The 22,791-nt window shown below is 42.4% G+C and overlaps 1 protein-coding gene across 4 annotated transcripts in view; it reads right to left on the reverse strand.

Annotated features, from left to right (window-relative positions):
• Positions 1-578: 578 nt before the first annotated feature.
• LOC121872047 (facilitated trehalose transporter Tret1-like) overlaps positions 579-22,791 on the reverse strand; it is a 66,441-nt gene continuing 44,228 nt past the window's right edge. For all 4 annotated transcript variants that reach the window (XM_042374713.1, XM_042374711.1, XM_042374712.1 and 1 more), the window contains 4 exons: positions 11,836-11,968; positions 2,798-3,006; positions 1,640-2,455; positions 579-1,272 (listed from right to left, as the gene is read on the reverse strand). In XM_042374713.1, coding sequence (XP_042230647.1) covers positions 886-1,272; positions 1,640-2,455; positions 2,798-3,006; positions 11,836-11,968 — 1,545 coding nt within the window. In that variant the 3' untranslated portion in view covers positions 579-885. The remainder of the gene's footprint in view (positions 1,273-1,639; positions 2,456-2,797; positions 3,007-11,835; positions 11,969-22,791) is intronic.

Here is a 22,791-nt window from a genome sequence, read left to right on the forward strand (position 1 = left end):
CTAAAGCAGATAAAGCCAACACAGTAGTGATCTTAAACAAAGATGACTATATCTCTAAAATGAATGACCTCTTATGTGATACTACAACATATTCTAAACTCATAAATAATCCTCTCAACACTGTCAACACCCAGTTCAACAAAAAACTGAAGTCCCTATTGAGAGGCAAAGCTACGCTCATTAAACATCTTACTTCAACGTCCCCTCCACTGCCATACATGTACGGTGTAATCAAGAATTGGCCTTATTTTAAAAAACCAAGGATGTGTAAACAGCACTGGTCAATGGGATGGTTGGTAAAGGACTACTGTGTCAGTAAGCTCCCAATGGTAAGTGTCACATTTGGGGTACTGGTCTTATACAGCGAATAGGGCTCAAAAGCTACTTTTTAAATGGAAATTTTGGGGGCCGTCTTATACACCCCGTCGCCTTGTAGGCTGAGATATACGGTACTTAAATCAGTAATTACCAGACCTTGATAGTTTAAAATGACAGGAAGGAAGTTAAACAGAAAAATTGACATGCTATGCTGAAACTAAAACATGTTATGCTGTTTTACCTCTCACACATTTACAGTTGACAGTGAGAAGGTTAACTTAAGAGATGGCAACACCCTGGCAAGAGAGATTATTATAGCTCAGGGCATCGGCGTAGAGTGCCTTGCCTATGACATACCTTAACAGAACAATGCCCCACCAACTCTGCCTAGCCACTGGATAACCTGTATCTGAAGAATTTGGAATAAAGTATTCCCAACCGAGCCACAGAGTCCTATATCCAGATGGAGGTTGAGAGAAGCATTCCATTCTGTTTTCTCTTGTCTCTGAGGCTATGGGTCTCTTAAGACAGCCAGAAGGGGGATAGTAACTATGTTTATCTATTATTTTATAATTTTGTGTTTTCTATAAAACTTTTGTCCTCTATCTCCTCTTCATCTGATCCAGTTGGTTTATCAATAATTGACTCCACTGAGATACTCTTTTCTGTTTCACTACCAAGAGTATGAGTAGAAGCTGTTGGTAAGCTGTTGTTGCACTCAGCTGGGACATTACTCGTGCTGACACATGCAGTTTGCCGATTATCAATGCTTTCAGCACTATATGTTGTATTTGTGTTAGACTTTCTCTCGAAGTATTCTTGTATCTGCTCCAGAGTTTTGCCCTTTGTCTCCGGAACAAAGAGGAAAGAGATGAGGCAACATATAAGGCAGACTCCACCATAGAAGAAGAAGACTGTATGTGCCCCTGTGGCCTCTTCAAAGTGTGGGTAAATCTGTAACAAGTAATGCAATGATAATGAAAGCAAATCCTATGAGCCTGATTGCTTGTTAGGGACAGGACAGATACAGCATTGTAAATAATAATCCTTTGATACTCAAGAAGGCAGTCAAGTGATTCATAGTAATAAAGGAGCCTTTTTTTTCTGTCTGGAGAGAGAGAGAGAGATTTCATTTCTAACATGATTTTTGTGTATATTGGTATGTACTGTATGTCGTTTGGCCCAGCATCTTAACTTGATATTTGTTATGAATAGAGTGTGGGTTAATCATTTCACAATGAGCCATTTTACATATCTCAGTTTTCCTTTTTATTAAAATTAGTACTTGAAAAATATTATACTTCATACCTTAAAGTCTTACCTGTATGATAATGAAGTTAAGGATGCGATTGTAGAAAAACGTGACAGAATTGGCTGTGGACCTGATTGTAGTGTTGAAGAGTTCAGTAGCAAATAGCCAGGGAATGGTACGAGATCCCAGACAGTACCCAAAAACTGACACTAGTATGGTGGCCAGTGGCACCCAGCTTGGCCCATGTTCACCCACAACGTTGTACATGTAATAATAAACACCAAGTGTCACTGTTGATGTCCCCATTACGAAAGTAGAAAGCACGATCATGGGCCGACGTCCAGCGTGATCCATCAGTAAGACGGAAAATAATGTACCGGCAATTTGTACCAAACCCGTGTACAAAACGGCCATATTCACGTTCACTACACCAGCTGATGAGAAAATTGTTCCTGTATACATCATGAGGATGTTGCAACCACTACCTTGTTGTAATGTCATCATAAAGAGCGCCAGTAAAAATGGCTTACGTGTACGAGGTCTCCACAACTCACGAAATTCCACTTTCCTTCCCACTGAAGTTAATTTGGCCTCCATTTCAGTGATTTCTTCAAATAAGTCATAGTTTGGTCCTCTGAGCCACTGGAGAGCTGCTTCAGCATCTTCTCTTCTACCTTTGAGGAGTAGCCAATATGGAGATTCTGGAACAAACAACATGGCAGCAGTCGTAAGAATACAAGGAGCTGCACAGAGGTAGCAGCTGATGCGCCAAGGGAAAAATGCGCCTGTTATGTATGACCACACAACTCCAAACGTGATGAAGAGTGAGGATAGTGAACCAAGTCGTCCCCTCAGCCTAGCTTCTGGAGCTTCACTGCAGTAAACCTGGAAATGGAATAATCATTAAAAGTGTGTTATTTCAATAACAAATTCTCAAAATTCCTGTAAAGTTTCTGTAACAGAGCTCATCATAAAAAGATGGACCAACATTTGCAAACTTAATCTGGTGTATGATGCCAGTTACTATACTGTGATATCATATTGTTCATGTTTTGGTTTGTTTTTGAACATGATATTTACTCCATATTAGTAGAATTTTCAAACCTTAGGTTTGAATATGCAAGTATTTTTTTTTTTGTTATCCAAAAGTATGAAAATTGCCTGTCATAAGAGACATATGGCTGGGAATAGTGGTGAAAGGATGTAAAGAAAACAATCACATCTTACAGGCACAGCTGAAAATAAGAATGCAGTTGAAGCTCCACATATAGCACGGCCAGTTAACACAAGGGCCAGATTAGGGGCCAGGGCCATTGTGACCCAGCCAATAAGTGTTACAGGGCACATGATAAGGATGGTGGTGCGTCGTCCAAGTAGGTCTATCACGCGTCCTGCCACTGGGCTTCCCACTACTGCTGCCATGGCAATTATACCCACTGGTGGAGGCAAAAACAGTACGTAGTTAATTATGATATTGTTGATGTGTATAGACTGAAGAAACTCATGGGTGCTTTTAACTGTACTTTTTGCATAATTCAGATTTTGGAATGAAACATAAAACACCTTACTCAAGCATGTGGCAGTAACTTGGGGAAGACTTCCACATGGTTTAGCTCATAACAGACTAAAAGTTTATATTCATATACTGTATCATTAACCATATCAATGGGATATATGAAGGTTTCAAACAAGAAATTATTCACATTTGACATCACAATGGAAGAAGAGAAATGTTATTAACAGTGTTACTTGCTGGTTAGGCAGTCAGATCTGTTTTTTAGATGGCAAATACTGAGTATGCACAGTTTTTTCTGTACCTGAGTATGTTCTAGAGTTTATCAAGTCTTCACTTAAAAGAGCTCTCACACGTGTTGTCATAATATGCTCGGGCTAATTATTGCACTAGTTCACAAATACTTCAAAGAAGTTATCTATGACAACTTCTTGTACCGATATACAATTTGAGGTGTGACCATGTAGGGCGGTCATCTGCTAACTCCAGGTGCATACATTTTACAGTTAGTCCTTTGTGATATTTAATAACCTCTTTAGTTGTCCTTTGCCTTTCTGTAATTTAAACAGTCTTGGTAAGTGAGATTTGGTACCCCTCCTTTGGATGTTCTCAATCAGTTGTCAGTCTTTGGTATATCAATTTACAAACTTTTGGTATCTGAAATTTCATATTAATGAAATAGATAAATTAGGAACATTTTCCATATTCACAAGCAGTATACACGATAATGAAATCCTATATAGATTTGAAGTGTATCGCTGCACTAATATTTTTCCCTTTAGTACAATTTATTAAAAAATATCAAAAGTGGATTGGTGATAGACAGGGCATCCAGACATAAAACTTACTTCAAACAAACTTGATGGCAACCAGGATGCCATGCCCTCAAGTAGTCACGGCTAACCCAAGCAAGCTTGCAAAATGGTGATGATGATGAATAAAGATTCACCAGATATTAAGATATAAATCTGTACTGTAAACTATTGGTAACCAGATTGTTTTGTTTATTTTAACCCGTACAGCGTCAACGGCTTATCAGTTACGCCACAATGTGTCTGTACTCCCAGCGTCAACGGCGTAACAGTTAGGCCGATATACTTTCGAGATAAATGAATAAGTACTGTAAAATCTATACTTATAATGCAAAAGTGAAACCAAATAAAAAATAAATAATTATAAAATCATACAAAAAAAAAGTGGTGAAAATTATTATGAAAATGAGTGTAAATACTGTAATACAAAAAAGGATAAATATATTGATGTTCCAAAATCGACATAGACAATAAATAAAGAAAAAACAGCTACAGGCGGTGAAAACTTACGGTAATTAGCATAATTCCACTCTCACTCGATGAAAAACGTCAATACCCGTAAAACTCTACGGGTTCTACGCCACGACACGTTCACCCATGGGTGTAACTACACCTTCCATGGTCCGGTGAGTTGCTAAATGATGTTTTTCCTTCATTATATGATAGTATAAGTCTATTTCAGCCCAAATCCAAAAGTCGAAAAATTGCCGATGCCAGGTGAACATATTTATACAGGGTATTAACTTTGCTGACGCCGTACGGGTTAAATATGTAGTGTAGCATGCAGCCATATTGGAGGTACAGTATGTATAATATGGACACAAAGTAGTACCTTAAGCTGTGTATTCTTATATTACTCTATCAATTATGTATAGTAAAGTATTACAGAACATGTATTAATCCTATGTAATATTTCCATTTATTATGCACCATGTTATGTATGTGAATTATCATATTTACATTTTATGTATTCAGCTTGTGAATGCTGGCATCTGTACATGCCAGCACGGAGTGATACAGAGAGTTGAGATCGCTAGTCCTTATGGTGTGGAAGCCCACGTCTATTTGTTTCCTCTGTATATCTCCTGTACGAGAATAAGAACCTATTTTCAAGATAACAAGTGTTTGTGTATCAAAGACAAACATAGATGGCGCAGTGAGATTTCTCAGTGAGATTCAGAGTGAACTTAGCCTTCCCGCCGGACTGTGTTAATGGCTTCTCGTCTTCAGCTTCACCAAGGATTTACAGCCAGACTAGAAGCCTCAGGACTTACAGTGTTGTGAAGTGCTATGCTGTGTACAGTGCTGTGCTCTGAAGTGAAGTGTTCTGTGAAGTGCTGTGTTGTGTATTTTAATCAGAATTGTCTGCAAACTGCAGTCAGGTGACTGAGGGAGCTGCCCAGCAGTACAACCCCTCCCGCCTACGGTCATTGGGTAACTGAGCAGCGCGCATTAAGACAACTTCGGTTCAGTTGTGACTTGTGCCCAGCTGCTTCTATGTCTGGCAGCGCGCCAAGCCTCCCGGCAACGAGCCATACACACACACACGCACTCACAGGCCCACTTTATATTAAATTCTTGTGTATTACTTTAGACTTCTGTAGTTCTGTGCATAGATTATGAGGGGTTGACCCGGTCTCTTGCACAGATAGAGTACAGAAGCTGTCGGCATGTCTCACAGGGATCAAAAAGATACCCTGGACGATGGGGTTATGAGTTTAAGCTTGGGAGATCTCTCCCCACCCACACTCAGGCCCCACGCTCCCCACAGTGACAACGCCCAATCACCCACAGAATCTCCTCGTTCGTTGCGAGCGAGCTCTCCTGCGGTGCCTGCGTCCAAGGATCTCTTTCAACTGATTAAGTGGATGGAAACTTCTCGACACCAGGACTATGTTGCAAGGAGAGAAGAGGAAGAAATTCGGTACAGAGAGTCTGAAAGACGACGCCACGAAGATGAACAAAGACGCAGAGAACTAGAAGATACACGTAGAAGTGAGGATGACCTGAGAAGAAGAGAGGATCAAGACAGATTTGAAGCCTTGATTTCCCTGTTAGCCTCCCCACAACGATCTACTCTACAAGATTCTTCTGCTACTACTAATGCTGATACGACTAGTGGTACTGGTACCTCATTTCCCAGAGTCGGTTCAACAATTCCTCAAAAGGCTGCAGCACAAACGCCTCCCTCTCTGAAGTCTGACGCTTCTTATCCGATATTTCGGGAATGGCGTCGACGTTGGCAAGACTATGCAACAATGGTTGACCTGTCAAGTTTACCACAGCCTAAACAGATGATACAGCTTCGTATGTGCTTGTCCTTAGAGACACAACGTACTCTCGAGCACACACTTCAAGTGCCTCCTACGACAACTCTGACTGTAGAGGCCGTGCTCGACAAGTTACAGGAACATGTTAAGGAACAACGCAAAGAAGCACTCAGAAGAAGAGAACTCCTCCAATGTAAGCAGCTTGATGGAGAATCTTTTGATGCATTTTTTGTAAGACTGAAAAGATGTTCAGAGGAAGTTGATGTTTGTCCTGGACATTCTCAAGTTTGTGAAGAGACACAACTCAAGACAATTATTTTAACGGGTATTCGAGATGAAGAGCTAGTTCTGCGTCTCATTTCACTTGACCCCACTTCCTCCCTTCAAGATGTAGTTGCAAAATGTCGAGCGCACGAGGCCGCCAGGTGTGCGACTTCAGCTTTACGCTCACAACCTGACCAGGTGAGGGCGGTGTCTTCCTACAGAAAGGGTAAGAAGCAGCAAGATAACCCCACCCCTCACCCTCCAGCTACACCTTCAGCAGCAGCTTTGTGTAACAGCTGCACGAGACAGCATGATGCCTCCCAGTGCCCAGCTGCTCAAAGCGTGTGCAGAAGTTGCGACCGCCAGGGTCACTGGGCTTACACAGTCAAGTGCCCTGCTAGCAAAGTTCAGTGCAGACTTTGTGGTCGTGTGGGCCATTATGACAAATGTTGTCGTAAGAAGACACAGAGGACACCACCAAGGATCCAAGAAGTCATCCTTAGGTAGTGCTGGCGCGCCCCCTCCTTCTGGCAAGCATCAAGATGCTGTGCCCAGTCGTTCCTGCCGTCGTGTACATTGTTCCACAGACACGACGCCCCAGCACATCAGTGTCGTCATTTCTCACGGTAACTTGTCATCCAGTCTTCAGATGTTACTTGACACCGGTGCTGACGTCTCAGTAATTGGTCCGCAACCTACAGCCCCCTCCTCGGACAACGAAATTGACAGCTGATGGTTTCAAGATGGCTCCAGCTTTGGGATCTTTCTGGGCTACTCTTACCTTTGGTAAGCAGTCTTGCTCAGCCCGGATTGATGTTCATGATGGGATCCCGACTCCGCTTTTATCATATGGCCCTTGTCAAGAGTTGGCCATTATTTCCAAGGAATTCCCCAAACCTATTTTAAAGGTCACCCATGTCAACAGGTTGAAGGAACTCCCTATCTCTACTAACACGTCCCCTTCTGACGCAAGAGCTTACCTTCTCAAGGAGTTTGCTGACGTGTTGGTTACGAAGAAATCTTAAGGATCCAGACCACTCAAGCCGATGGTGGGTCCACCTATGAAGATTCGTCTTAAGGATGGTGCCACACCTTTTGCCATCCACACCCCTCGTTTGATTCCTCACGCCTACAAGGAGCTAGTTAGACAAGAGCTTGACTCCATGGTCGCTCAGGGAATCATCAAGCCGGCCGGAGACGAACCTTCACCTTGGTGCCACCCTCTCGTCCCTGTCGCCAAACCTCGTGGTGGAGTACGGATCACCACCGATCTATCAAAACTTAACCAGCAAGTTTCCCGTCCAGCCCACCCTTCACCCACACCCTTCGCAGCTGTTCGAAATGTGGACCCGAAGGCGAAATTTTTTACAATGATGGACGCCTTATGTGGTTATTGGCAGATCGAATTGGTCGAAGAAGACCAGCATTTGACTACATTCATCACACCATATGGAAGATATCAGTATTGCAGAGGCCCCATGGGATTTGCCGCTACGGGCGATGCATTCTGTCAACGTGGTGACGCGGCCCTTCAAGGAGTCACGAATTGTGTCAAGGTGGTTGATGATATTTTACTCCATGACGAAGACTACTGTGCCCACCTCTCCCGAATATATGAAGTTCTCACCAGATGTCGGAAGTACGGGATTACCCTCAACGCTGACAAGTTTGTAGTCGCCGCACCATCAGTGAACTTCTGTGGGTACACTCTCTCAGCATCAGGTATCGCAGCTGACCCGGAGAAATTAATTGGAATCAGGGATTTTCCAACCCCTGCCAACCTGACAGACCTCCGTTCTTTTTTGGGTCTGGTCAATCAGCTGGCTGAATTTACACCTGACATCTCCGCCGCAGCCCAGCCGTTACGCCCCCTGCTGAGCCCCAGGAAGACATTCCTGTGGACCCCAGATCAAAAAGAGGCCTTCCAGCGAGTCAAGCAGGCCCTCTTAAGTCCACCTGTCCTCGCCTGTTACGACCCAGCCCTACCCACCGTCCTCCAGACTGACGCCTCCAGACTCTACGGCGTTGGTTACGCCCTTCTGCAGGACCATGGCGGTGGACAACTCCGCTTAATTCAGTGTGGATCCCGGTTCCTGACAGACGCCGAGACCTGATTTGCCACGATTGAGCTGGAGATGTTGGCTGTTGTCTGGACGATGGCGAAGTGCCGCTTCTACCTGATAGGACTTCAGCACTTCACCCTCTTCACGGAACACCGCCCTCTTGTACCTATTATCAATCACTACTCTTTGGATACAGTAGAGAACCCTCGCCTTCAACGTTTGAATGAGAAGCTCTCGCCTTATCTCTTCACGGCTGTGTGGCGTGCGGGTAAGCTGCTGTGCATCCTGGATGCTCTGTCCCGCGCCCCTGTCAGTCGCCCCACCCCAGAGGGCGAGATGTTGTGTTCTACAGCTGCCGCATCCCTCAAGTCAGTAGTCTCATTGAAGGCCGTCTTCACATCAGAAGAGTCTACAGCAAGGGATGCAGACAAGACCCTTGAAGATCTCCGCACCGCAGCCCGGGCCGACCCTTCCTATATCCGGCTCGTCGACTGTGTGTCCCAGGGATTTCCATCTAACCGATACGACCTTCATGAATCGCTACTCCCATACTGGAAGATACGTGAGGACCTCTATTGTGACGGAGACCTCGTCTTGTATGGTCCACAAGTAGTCATTCCTGCTGCCCTACGCCGCCGTACCTTGACCCGCCTTAACGACAGCCATCGAGGAGTGGAGGCCACCAAGCGACGGGCGAAGCAGACTGTATTTTGGCCCGGAATCGACGCGGACATTGCAAGTACCGTCCGTGTCTGTGAGCCTTGCCAGATTCTGCAACCCAGCCAGCAACAGGAACCTTTAATGTGCGACAATAACCCTTTGAGTCTGTGTCGGCCGACTTCTTTGCAGTGGCAGGGAAGTCCTTCCTTGTCATTGCCGACCGACTGTCTGGATGGCCTGTTGTCGTCCCCTGTGGTAGTGATACAACGGCTACTGCTACCATCCGGAATTTCAGACATTACTTCAGAGAAGTTGGTGTTCCCCTCCGCCTCAGGACTGATGGAGGACCCCAGTTCACCAGCCACGAGTTCCGGGACTTCATGGACCGTTGGGGAGTCCGTCATGTCGTGACCTCGCCCCACTACCCCCAGGCGAATGGACACGCTGAAGCCGCAGTCAAGACTGTTAAACACCTGATCCTTAAGGTGTCACCCTCAGGAAATATCGACTGTGAGGACTTCGATCGAGGTTTGTTAGAGTTACGCAACACCCCGAACTTCACCGGACACTCCTCAGCCCAGGTTCTATATGGACATCATCTCAGGTCTTGTGTTCCTGCCCACCCGAAGTCTTTTTCTCAAGAATGGCAGGCCAAGACTGAAGGAATGTGACCGCCGTGCAGCAGAACGAGCCGCAGATGTCGCTGCTCGGTACGACTGTCATGCCCGCCCCTTCCCAGGTTGAGTATCGGCCAGCAGGTCAGGATTCAAGATCCGGTATCTCACCGCTGGGACAAGGTTGGGGTTGTCATGGGTATTGGCCAGTCCAGGGACTACCAAGTGCGTCTTCCTAGTGGTAGAGTATGGTGGAGGAACCGTCGTTTCCTCCGACCTGTGGAGCTGCCAAGTGTTGACCCTTCCCCAGTAGAGTCCCCTAATGCTGATGTCTTTACAGTAAATCCATTCCCACCCTGTGTTTCTGCCCCGGTACTCCGCAGGTCCGAGTGACTCAGAAACAAAAGGTCCGCTCAAGATGAAATTATGAGCGTGTAGGGGGGAGGGAGGTGTATAATATAGACACAAAGTAGTACCTTAAGCTGTGTATTCTTATATTACTCTATTAATTATGTATAGTAAAGTATTACAGAACATGTATTAATCCTATGTAATATTTCCATTTATTATGCACCATGTTATGTATGTGAATTATCATATTTACATTTTATGTATTCAGCTTGTGAATGCTGGCATCTGTACATGCCAGCGCGGAGTGATACAGAGAGTTGAGATCGCTAGTCCTTATGGTGTGGAAGCCCACGTCTATTTGTTTCCTCTGTATATCTCCCGTATGAGAATAAGAACCTATTTTCAAGATAACAAGTGTTTGTGTATACCCTCAGTAGTGTAGAACATTTGGGGGGTATCAAAGACAAACATAGACAGTACATACTGTACAATAATATATTTTACCCTCCACGACAGCTTTTTCTTAGAATTGAGTAATTATTTTATTATTTATGTACAGTATTTTAAATCTTTTTATGTTTTCTTATACCCTGGAGTGCTGTATTTTATAATCGAATTCACATTCTTTTATGCTAGATAAAGAGTTGTAAAGACTGTCAAAACTCCTCTTTAATACAGTATTTTCCTATAGATTTATAGGGCAAGTCTTCCCTTCTGAATATATATAGTTTTGATAGCTGAATGTCTTCTTTCTCTTTTTCTAGGAATGCATTCTTTTTGTAAGAAGAGGAATAGCTGTACTTCAAGTGTGGAAGCACTATACTTTTGAAAAGCCCTATTAGAGACGGACCATCTAAGTACTGCCAGTTTAATAGCAAGCTTTATCTTCTTCTCACTGTGCTCAGAAAACTTCACTTCATGTCACCATACACACTCAAATCTTTCTCACATTTAGATACAGGTACAGAAATGTTTTCATCAAGTAGTAGTAGTACAAGCAAGGTACATAGTCTTGCACTTTGTATTGTTCAGTCGATGCAGAGTACATGTACTTTAGATGTTTAATTACCCGTAATAACTTGTTAACATTTGTTTGGAAGCATCTGCATGTTTATATTTTGTCTGCTTCTCTATAGGTGGAAAGTGGTGGGGTTAAGAGTCCTCATACTTTTCCCACATGCACATTCCTCAAGTATCCCATGATTGCATTTACCACCACTACATTCCTCATGCAGAAATCCTTCAGTCTCCATCCCTTATGTTCCTTGATTCCTCTCTATACAGTACTGCCTCAAGCTCATCAGTAGTTTCCTGTATGCCTCTCTCTGAGTTACTGTGTGATTTGGATTCATGAAAGTATTCTGAAAGGTTTGGTTCTGAAGTTTTGCCTGTTTGTTAAATAATAATCCACTTTGTTTTCATATCTACTGTGACCCTGAGAGAACATGGTTTATTCTCTTGCTTCCTCATTAGTCTAACCAGCAATTTAGGACAATTCTTACGTTCGGGGCTCCTTCACAGTGTTCTAGAAACTCATTTAAGCCATATCTGACTGACTTTGAGGGACTCCATACACCAGAATATTGTTCTTATGCTTTAAATATTTATAATTGAAAAGATGGAATTGAGGACTTGAACTTCTTTTTAAAGATGAATAATGAACAGATTTATCATGCGTCATATGTAAATCAGTAAGGAGCATTGGGGTGTGTACATACCCATCCAAGCATTCTCAGAGGTTCCCATCTGGATTTGTGGGTCAGCATCCATAGAGGTGAGCGTCCCGGCTGTCCAGCCGCTAACAGCACCTGAGGACAAGGTTCCCAGTGCTGCTGCCACACATGCTGCCACCTGCGCACATGTTAACTGATTATTTCATTTCATAAAGTTATAAACAAGAGTACTGTATATAAATACAGTTGATGGAAATACAGTACAAATATAGTAAAGTAAGACATAAAATAGAAAAACACTCATGTGGTACAGATACAAACACTGTCAATCAATCACTGGCTAGTGACAGGGGTGAAGGAGGTTCAGTAGAAGTTTAAAGGGAGGATGGAAGGGACTTTTAGTAGGAGAAGATAGATGCTGTGGCTTAACACAGCTTGCGTGGTGTGGGGTGGTAAGTTTGAGGAGGCAGCAGCACCCAGCCTGGATGCGGCAGGAGGTGATGAGTCAGGTGAAGGTCAGGCGTCAGGTCGAGCAACGGTTTCTCTCTTCTTCCTGGTCAGCTTGATCCCTTGGGTGTGGTGTTTTCTTGGTGTTGTTTGCTTGTTTGATGGACGGGCTACTCGATAGAAATATCTTGGTCTTCTGTTATGGGGACCTTGTTAGATTGAAGTTGACGATCTTCTTTTCCTCCTCTTTTTGCTGTCCTGGACCATCCACTCTCGAGTGTCTAGGTCCTGTTCTTCGTGCCCTAGTTGCTCGTAGTTGTTGAGGAAGTCGGGGGAGGTGATCGTGATGAGGTGTTCGTCTGCCCCAAGGGGCCCGTGGTGTTCTTGTCTCTTGGTAACTTGTGTCTTTTCTTGTTTTTTCTTCTCTTCTTGTGTTTTTGTTTCTTGTTTTTCTTAACTTTGGTGCAAACTAAGTTTCTTGTTTTGGCAAACCTTGACTACCCTGCATTCCTCCTTCCACTTGGGGCAGGTCCGGTCGGCAAAGGAGTGTGGGCCGCTGCAGCAGCACACTTTTTCTCGGTGTTGGGACAGGAGGTGTAGCGGTGTCCGGAGGTACCACACAGGGATCACACATCCTCCTGCGCCTTGCACTTGTTGATGGTGTGTCCGTAGTTCTGGCATTTGAAGCAACGCTTGGGTCGGCAGTAGGGCGTGACTTAGACGGTTTCCCAGGCCAGTTGGACTTCCTGGGGCAGAGTTTCATGGTGTCCAACCAGAGCCGTCGTATCGGACAGCTTCTGGACACAGTGGAGCTGATTCATGAGTAGTTTGTCAATCTCGTCTTGACTCAGGTGGGAAATTTCGGCGTGGGAGATCACTCCCAACTTCAGGTTGTCGTACTGATGGATTATTGGATCACTGAAATGCCGTTGATGGCGGTGAGCTCCTACAGTTGTACGGGTTGGCCATAATCGGCGAAAGCGATCTTTAGGTCTCCATTCAGCTTCAGGCGCTCCACTTTTGTCTCCCCCTTGATCCCTTCAGAGTTAAAAACTCTTTGAGAACTAAGAGGTGGAGTATTTCAGGCAGGTTTTCTCAGCCAGGCACAACCGGATCACTTTGGAGTCTTCAAAGTACAGGACCATGGCCACTTGTGCTCTATGTCAAACACTGTACAGGTGTACTGTACATGTTTTCCAAAAATTGGAGAACAGTTGCCAGCCATGCCTGAGTTGTAAGGCAAATACTGGTAGAATTAGCTACCCGGTGGCTGAAAAGTTAAATGAAAACCAGGAACCTGAAGAATGTATTGCCTGGCATTATAGACTCTTCATTGGCACAAAATAGGTTGTGATGCAGGTTTTATTTAATATTTTATTTTAAAAGGTCATCATCTGCTTCATCTGCTACAGGCCTGGCTCTTGGGGAAAAAACTTGTCCAAAGTTGTTTGGCATTGACGGTAAATTTTGTCCTTGTTCAGCTCCCTGTAGCAGTTGAGGCTATTCTGGAACTGAGGGGGCGCTGGTGGAGCGGTACCGCTCTTGCCTCGCAAGCAAGGTCACGGGTTCGATTCCCGGGCCGGCAGAAGTTATTTGGACAATCTTCCTAGTCTCCTTGGTCCCTGTTCACCTAGCATCAAAGTAGGTACCTGCTGTAAATCGAAAGTTGCGAATTCGTATTCAGGGACAAGTTGTTGGAGCTTCCAATAACTTGCTTACCGTATATCTATGCCTATAAGACGGATTTTGAACTATAAAAAAATCAGCCCAAAGTTAGGGGGTCGTCTTAAGCACCAGATATAAAATTCTTACCTCTTAAATATTGTGGTTTAGCATGTCAAGAGTGGTGATGGAAACATGGTAAACCACTCACAAGGTCCTACCACTTATTATTTTATACTGAAACTTACGTTTGGGAACCTGGATTAAAATGAAGATTACCGGTATATTAAAATAATAAAAATGTATTATAAACCAGTCTAACATACCGTAATAAACACAGCTGCTATTATCATCCCCCCCTCCCCCATTTGCCAGTGACAAGAAAGGGAAAGTGACCTTGACTGTGACCGCCTGTGGCTATTTTTAGCCATCCTTGTGTTCGGAGGTGGTCAGTAATGCATATCTGTATATTTACTGATCATAATACTTATCTCTTATAAATAATTCATTTAAAATTTATTTTTTTACAAAGAACATTCAGTAAATGACTGCGTTAATTCTTGAAACTACCGACAGTGGTAAATTTGGGATTTAAATGATGAACAGAATTCACGTCATGGATTCGGAGTTTGGTCCTTAAGGATCACCATAAATAAATGTCTGGTCAACTTCACCTACCAGGTATAATGGTAGCCTCCCTTTTTCGCGAAACAAGTACCATGTATATAATTAAAGAAAATACTTGCAGTGTGTTTAATATATTACAGTATATTATAAATAAATAAATAAACAAATAAATTGGCAAATCTATTTCAAGTAAATGGAAATATTTTACTCACACCGACATTAGTTCCAGTTAAATAACAGACGCTTAAGTGAGTCACTAGTGTTTACACTACTGTAGGGGTATCGAGATATTAATGTTGTCTAGCACTCAGGATGGAAGGAAACTCTAATGTGGTTTTCTTATATAATATAAGTTATATGATAGACAGTCTGGTGCTGGAGGTGCCGTGTGGTGAGGAGCTGCTTAGTAGAAGACGTTCGGTGAGTAGCGTGTTGGAAGGAGGTAGATGTGCAGGAGCCGTTAGAAGATGTTGCCTGTTGCTGGCCTCCTGGTTGAATGAATGCTGGACAGCTAGGAGCTTGCTGGGAGGTGTTGCTTGTTCAGGAAGATGGGCAGAATGAGAGTTGGTTGGTGAGGAGGCTCAGAGGACAGCTGGTGGGTCGCCATGCTCGCTGGCGGGAGCGAGGACCGCCAGGCAGGCGAGGAGATGCTAGGGGCAGCCAGGCAGCGGCGGAGGAGGAGGTGTTGCTAGTTCAAGAAGAATGGTCAGAATGAATCTCAATGGAGAGACAGAGCTTATATACCCAGCAGCCGCTATGAGTCATGTTGGGAAAACCCAGAAAGTCGCCGGTGACTAGTTCCGTTGCTAAGATACGGTAACATCTGGTTGGTTGCTAGGGAAGGCGGTAGCAGGTGGTGGCTGTGGCTACGCAGTTGTAGGCAGTTGTAGGGGAGACGTCCACTACAATACTCCCCTTCCCTCCAGGCGGTGTAGGAGACTTGTTGTCTGTAGAGTTGCTTAGCACATGTGAGGCAGACCGGGCGGTGCATGCCTCATGTGAGACAACGGCGATGGCGTGATGAGCCGATCGCTGAAATACAACTGTCTAGATACACACTATCTGTGGGAGAAGGGAGAAAAAGGGTGTGTGGAGGCGGTGAATGTTGTGCTTCCCTCACGACAGGTACAGGGTCGTCAGATGCGCCTGCTGGGGTGTGTGTGGGCCTGGGTCAGGAGCAGGGGCTGCGTCAGCAGAAGCGGATTAGGGCTTGTGACAGCAGCTGGGTCCACGACAGCAGCAGGGTGCAGGACATTAGCAGGGAGTACCTGGGGGAGAAAAGAGGGGTGTGTGTGGGTCCGGGTTCAGGAACAGAGGCCGCGTCAGGGGTTATTGCTGGGCCGGGGTCGGCGTCTGAGGCAGGACGGGTGTGCTGGGGTCGTCAGAATGTGGTGCGTGGGGCAGGAAGAGGAGCTGGTGTCTGCTTGAAGACTGGGAGCGTGATCAGTGTCTCCTCCATCCTGTGTGAGTGCTAATCTCCGGGAGTCACCATTTGTAGGGGTATCGAGATATTAATGTTGTCTAGCACTCAGGATGGAAGGAAACTCTAATGTGGTTTTCTTATATAATATAAGTTATATGATAGACAGTCTGGTGCTGGAGGTGCCGTGTGGTGAGGAGCTGCTCAGTAGAAGACGTTCGGTGAGTAGCGTGTTGAAGGAGGTAGATGTGCAGGAGCTTCGTTAGAGAAGATGTTGCCTGTTGCTGGCCTCCTGGTTGAATGAATGTTAACAGCGTGGAGCTTGCTGGAGGAGGTGTTGCTTGTTCAGGAAGATGGGCAGAATGAGAGTTGGTTGGTGAGGAAGCTCAGAGAAGGACAGCTGGTGGGTCGCCATGCTCGCTGGCGGGAGCGAGGACCGCCAGGCAGGCGAGGAGAAGCGAAGGGAGCCAGGCAGCGGCGGAGGAGGAGGTGTTGCTTGTTCAAGAAGAATGGTCAGAATGAACCTCAGTGGAGAGACAGAGCTTATGTACCCAGCAGCCGTTATGAGTCATGCTGGGAAAACCCGAGAAGTCGCCGGTTCCTAGTTCCGTTGCTAAGATACGGTAACATCTGGTTGGTTGCTAGGGAAGGCGGTAGCAGGTGGTGGCTGTGGCTACGCAGTTGTAGGGGAGACGTCCACTACACTACTGTACACCAGCCGGTAAAATTTGATGCCAATACTTTAAGTGAATTGGCCTTATTTTAAATAACCAACCATAAATAAATGCAAAAAGGAAAAAAGATCAAAGGTGAGAAACATTATATTGTATGTATGTTGTGTTGTCAAAGGAAGAGAAACAATTGAGACTCTGCAATTGTGTGTAAATGAGGCAGAAAGATAGATCAGCAACCTAAGACTTGGTCGCAATTTTCGGGATGCCATATGGAAGTAGGGTCTACCATTAGACAATACTGTACATTATGCTTCCAATATCTTCCCAGGCAGTAGAATCTCCCTGTTTGGTAGCTGCCTACAACTTTTAGTAATATTACTTTGATACAACATGATAAATTAGACAAACAATGAAAATAAACAAACAAAAGTTATTTACCAAGACCTTCTCTCTGAGAACAGAGAGTAATAGATGGAGAGGAGATAAGAAGGCTATTTATAGCCTGTCTTTGTGTAGGAAGTCGAGCGCACTATAAATAATTCATTTAAAATTTATATTTTTTACATAGAATATTCAGTACATGACTGCGATTATAAAATATTGTGAATATATATATATATATATATATATATATATATATATATATATATATATATATATATATATATATATATATATATATATATATATATATATATATATATATATATATATATCCGTGTATAGCACGAGTTCTTAAGACCAAATTTTTTGGCAAAAAGTTGGGGGTCGACCTCTATACGGGTAATAGTTTCGTTAGGTTGAAAAATATTTACCAGTAACTACCAGTAAACAATGGAAACGACGCACCAACTCACCACCCGCTGTGAGTGTCGGTACAGTTGCCAGGGCAGATCTCTTGCGTCATCATAGCAAGCCCAAAGTAGCCAAATGCATGGTATGGTATGCACAGGAGTATGTAGAACATAAAGTATTCATTTTTAAAAGTTTATTTATAGATACATAAATTTTTGTTAATTAAATTTGAAACATCAATATGATGTGAGTCAGGTCATCTACACACAGTTGCCAGTTTCAAAATTTTCCTTTTAAAATTTTAAGTTACCGAGTATTTCTTTTCCCAAATCGTTTTACAATACTGTAGGTAAAACAGTATACTATTGTGCAAACCCCACAGAAAAAAAATTAACAAATGGAGACACCAAAAATGTAAAAAAAAAAAATGCTGTCTGACTTGCAACACTGTTGGTAGGGTCAGGTGGTTCTAACGGTACCTGCCAGGACCCGGTAATCAAATTTATAACAATATCTAACCTCAATTACTGTAGTTTATCTGATGTAGGCAATATGAAGTAAAAAATACCAGTTAAAGTGAGAAATTGGAAGAGAATAAACAAGAAAGATGTTGGGCTATTTTTGGTAGGGCTGAGGGAGAGAGTACCAGCTGTTTGGTCTTTTTTGGCGGGAGAGTCACGCAAATATCCGTACTAGTATTTGTTTGGTGTTCTGTATTTTTAAAAATGAATACTTGTAAATTAAAAGTACCGTAACATTGTATTATATAAAATCTTGTCATATTTCTGGAAAATAAGAAGCAAAAAAATAAGAATACACCGGTAAACACAATTTCAACGTACGCTAAAATTAAAAGCTGCTTAAGAAGGGCCGATGCAAACACAAAGCCTCCACGACCAGGGCTCTGCCGTATCAGCTAGACGGTACACGTGTTTTTCGAATCGTTTTCAGTTAAAAAACTTTTACATCACAAGTGAATTAGGATAGAATATTATTGTAATATAACAGTTTTTAACTGAAAACCATTCAAAAGGCGATTACGGTAACATCTTTTGAACGAAAGAAAGCGAGTCATTGTTTTTGTCACGATTTTATCCCACTTTCCACTGAATACGTACGTCATTTCAGCAAAAATATTACATTTCCATATTCTCAGAAATAAATAGTAGTTTTGCTGAAACGTGATGTATTTCAATGTAAATTTGGATAGACTACATGCAGAAAACAAAAGACTTTACCTAACCTTCCGATGTTCAAGTGATGTTACTCGTATTTTTAATAGTTTTCGGTTAAAATACTGTTATATTAGTGATATTCTATTCATACTGTGGTTGATATAATACCTTCACGGAAATGTAATATTTTTTGCTGAAATGACATACGTATTACAGTGGAAAGTGGGATAAAATTGTGATGAAAACAATGACTTTCGCTTTGTTTCGTTCAAAAGATGTTACCGTAATCACTTTTCGAATGGTTTAGTTAAAAAACTGTTGTATTGTATTACAATAATATCCTAATTGACTTGAATAAATATTACGATACCATATTTCTGAATATTTTCATTAAAATCCACCAAAATCATTTTCTTTGTCATCGTCTGCAGCACCAAACAGCTTCTCCCAGTCCTTTCCTTGAACAGGGCTAGAGGGTACACGTGTTCGAATCGTTTTCAGTTAAAAAACTGTTACATCACACGTATATTTTACCTAAACTGCGCCTGAATAAATATATTCTCGGAAATAAATAGTAGTTTTGCTGAAACGTGATGTATTTAAATGTAAAATAGGATAAAATACATGTCGAAAACAAAAGACTTTACCTAAGCTTCCGATGTTCTCGAGATGTTATTCGTTTTTTTAATAGTTTTCGGTTAAAATTCTGTTATATTACAATGATATTCTATTTATACTGTGCTTGATATAATACATTCACGGAAATGTAATATTTTTTGCTGAAATGACGTACGTATTACAGTGGAAAGTGGGATAAAATTGTGATGAAAACAATGACTGGCTTTCTTTCGTTCAAAAGATGTTACCGTAATCACTTTTCGAATGGTTTAGTTAAAAAACTGTTGTATTACAATAACATTCCCTCCTAATTGACTTGAATAAATACTTGAATGGAAATATACAATATTTTTGTTGAAACTACCCGCGTTTCAGTGTAAAGTGTCGTGATAATAAATGGTAAACAAGTTTATAGGACGTAGTGTTTCTCTGAAGGTTTTGTTGTTCCTTTACCCTCAAAAACTTGGGTCGACCTATAAACGAGGAATATCATAAATTAACGATTTCTTGGTCATAAAATCGGGGTCGACCTATATACGAAGGGGGCTTACAGCCCAGAATTATGTCACATATAACAGCAAGTACACTACAGACCTCGTGGTACCACCACATTCCGGGTTGACACACCTCAGGTCGACCCTAGGGACTTGACCTCGCCCGCTAATGACATGAGTTAGCCGGGTGACCTACAACCTCACCTAACCAAGACACCTGGGCAGGACCACACCTGCACACAGCTATCCAGATCTAACCAGTTTAGTGTTAATTGGTTAGAGGTCAGAGGCCGGTTGGACCGACCCCATATAAAGGAATCCAGGTAAAAAAGTCACAGGTAAAAAAGTCACAGAAAAAAAGTCACAGGAAAAAAAGTCACAGGAAAAAAAGAAAAGTTAACTACCGAATTCTCACATTTTTTAAGGTTAATATGTCAATCAGTTTCAGTAACCTAACCTAACCTAACCTTTATTACCGGCCACCATAAATTAATTGTGACTTTTTTCCTGTGACTTTTTTTCCTAGCCAAAATTGTGACTTTTTTTCTGTGACTTTTTTTCCTGTGACTTTATTACCGACCACCATATAAAGGTCCTACAGTCCCGTCCACCTTCATTCTGGATTCCATCATTCTGGTCATACTGATTCTCATTCTGGTTGCTGTCATCTCTCTCCCGTTCGGCTCGGCACTCGGTTCACTAAGCAGAGTCACGCACGTCCCCTCCCCAGGTCAGGAGGGAGACTTCCCGACCAGACCACGGTATCGCCAGCTAAGCAGACTCTCCCATAGGAGGCAGCCCAGCCAGCACTCACTGGGCCTACGCCAGGGTACACGTGAGTCTTGTCAGAACGATTCCTAGGGTGAGTTACCTACTGTGGGAAGTGTATTCATTCAGGTGTGTCCGAGAGTCAGTGTCGAGTAACGTAAAACATAATGTGTTAGTACCCCGATATAATAGTGATATTAATGTGTCCATGTCATTGAGTGAATTAATAAATAGTTGTATCAAAGAGGTGTTTAACAAGTTGTCCCTTTAAGAAGTGATATATGTGTATTGACATACGAGATAAGATAAGCGTATTGACGCTGAGTAAATAACATCCAGGCCACGCTACCAAGTTTCCTATCTTTACATTCCTACTCTCTATACTTCCTATTTATATATATTCTTCTCTCATTGTGTTTTGTTTCATTAAATATATATATATATATATTTATATATATATATATATAGGCTATATATATATATATATATATATATATATATATATATATATATATATATATATATATATATATATATATATATTTGTGTAATAAATGTATGTAGTAAGTATGTACAGTAATCTTTTTCACTCAAATCCTAATGAAACACTATTGAATTAGAATACTGTAGCTGGTGTAAACAGTCGGAACAGTCCCACCACCGATTGTCTCTCGTGAAGCAAGCTTATAAATTAAAGAAAATACTTGCAGTGTGTTTAATATATTACAGTATGTTATAAATAAATAAATAAACAAATAAATCGGTAAATCCATTTCAAGTAAATGAAACAATTGTATTCGACACCGACATTAGTTCAAGTTAAATAACAGACGTTTAAGTGAGTCACTAGTGTTTACACTACACCAACCGGTAACATTTGATGCCATTACTTGATGTGAATTGGCCTTATTTTAAAAAACCAAGGATGTGTAAACAGCACTGGTCAATGGGATGGTTGGTAAAGGACTACTGGGTCAGTAAGCTCTCAATGGTTAAGTGTCACATTTGGGGTACTGGTCTTATACAGCGAATAGGGCTCAAAAGCTACTTCTTAAATGGAAATTTTTGGGGTCGTCTTATACACCCCGTCGCCTTGTAGGCCGAGATATAAGGTAGACATAAACCATTGACTCTTCAGGCTTCTATGCCCTTAACTCATGAGACATAAGGCAAGCATGAACTTAGCACGCTTCCCTGTTGGGCACTGTAAATGCTTCTGCGCTTCACCTTACATTAGGATGTAGGGGGGTGCCCAATAAAAAAAAGTAAAAAAAATCTGCAACTGAAGGCACTTCATAAACCTTTCAAACCATCCTTTACTAGCCTGAAAAGGTCTTGCATTAGAACTTGTACCTTTTTCTTTCTGCAAATCCTCATACAAACTTTTTGCTTTCTCCTGAATGATCGTCGTGCTTAGCGGCACATTCCGTTTTGTTTGTTCTTTAATCCACAAATTCAAGAGATCTTTCCATATTAAACATTACATCACTTCTATGAAAAACAACGTACAGGCAGTTAAAGGAGTAGCAGCTTCAGCACTTGGCCTAATATTGTCTTTATTATCACGTATTGTGCACCCTGTAGACGTAGCAAAGCCGAATGTTTTTGCAATCTGGCGAAGTTTTTCTTCCGAATCAAACCTCCGTAAAACATCAAGCTTAATGTCCAATGTAATTTCTTTATGGGATCTTTTAGCACTACTGCTTTCACTTGAACATGATGGCCTCTTTCCACTCATCTTGAATAAGAGTACAGTACACAGTAATACAGTCCTGAATGCAGAAGTATGTAAGTGTCGAGAGACCAAGCGCACAAGACCGCGGCGTCCCACTGTACAGTCTTGTAGCAATAACCAAGGAATCCACACAAAATAAATTTCATAATTTGTGAATTTTTCCTAATAGTACAGGTATTAAAACAAATTTAACTTATAATATTTATACCCAATTTCCGTAATGGCGAATTTTTGGTCAGTATCCCAGATATATCGGTCATAATTTCCAAAATCCGTAAGGGCGAATTTCCGTAACCTGAGTTGCCGTAGCCCGGGGGATGCCTGTATATTAATCTACACCACAAAGATGCTGGAAAACCAGCTTTTTGAAGTGAGGCAGATTGTATGAGTATGGAAACACAGAAGAAGGCAGAGCATTCCACAGTTTGGCTGTGTGAGGAAAGAAGGATATACTGTAACGGATTATTCTAATGTGAGCGACATCCACAGAGAAACGGTGGGCACCGCAGGCAAGACGAGTGTTACGAGTCCACGGCCTTGCTGGCGGTACACAGGATGCCAAATCCACTGAACATTACCCGCTAAA

Source organism: Homarus americanus, unplaced genomic scaffold (assembly GCF_018991925.1).
Source record: "Homarus americanus isolate GMGI-L3 unplaced genomic scaffold, GMGI_Hamer_2.0 scaffold51476, whole genome shotgun sequence".
NCBI lineage: Eukaryota > Metazoa > Arthropoda > Malacostraca > Decapoda > Nephropidae > Homarus > Homarus americanus.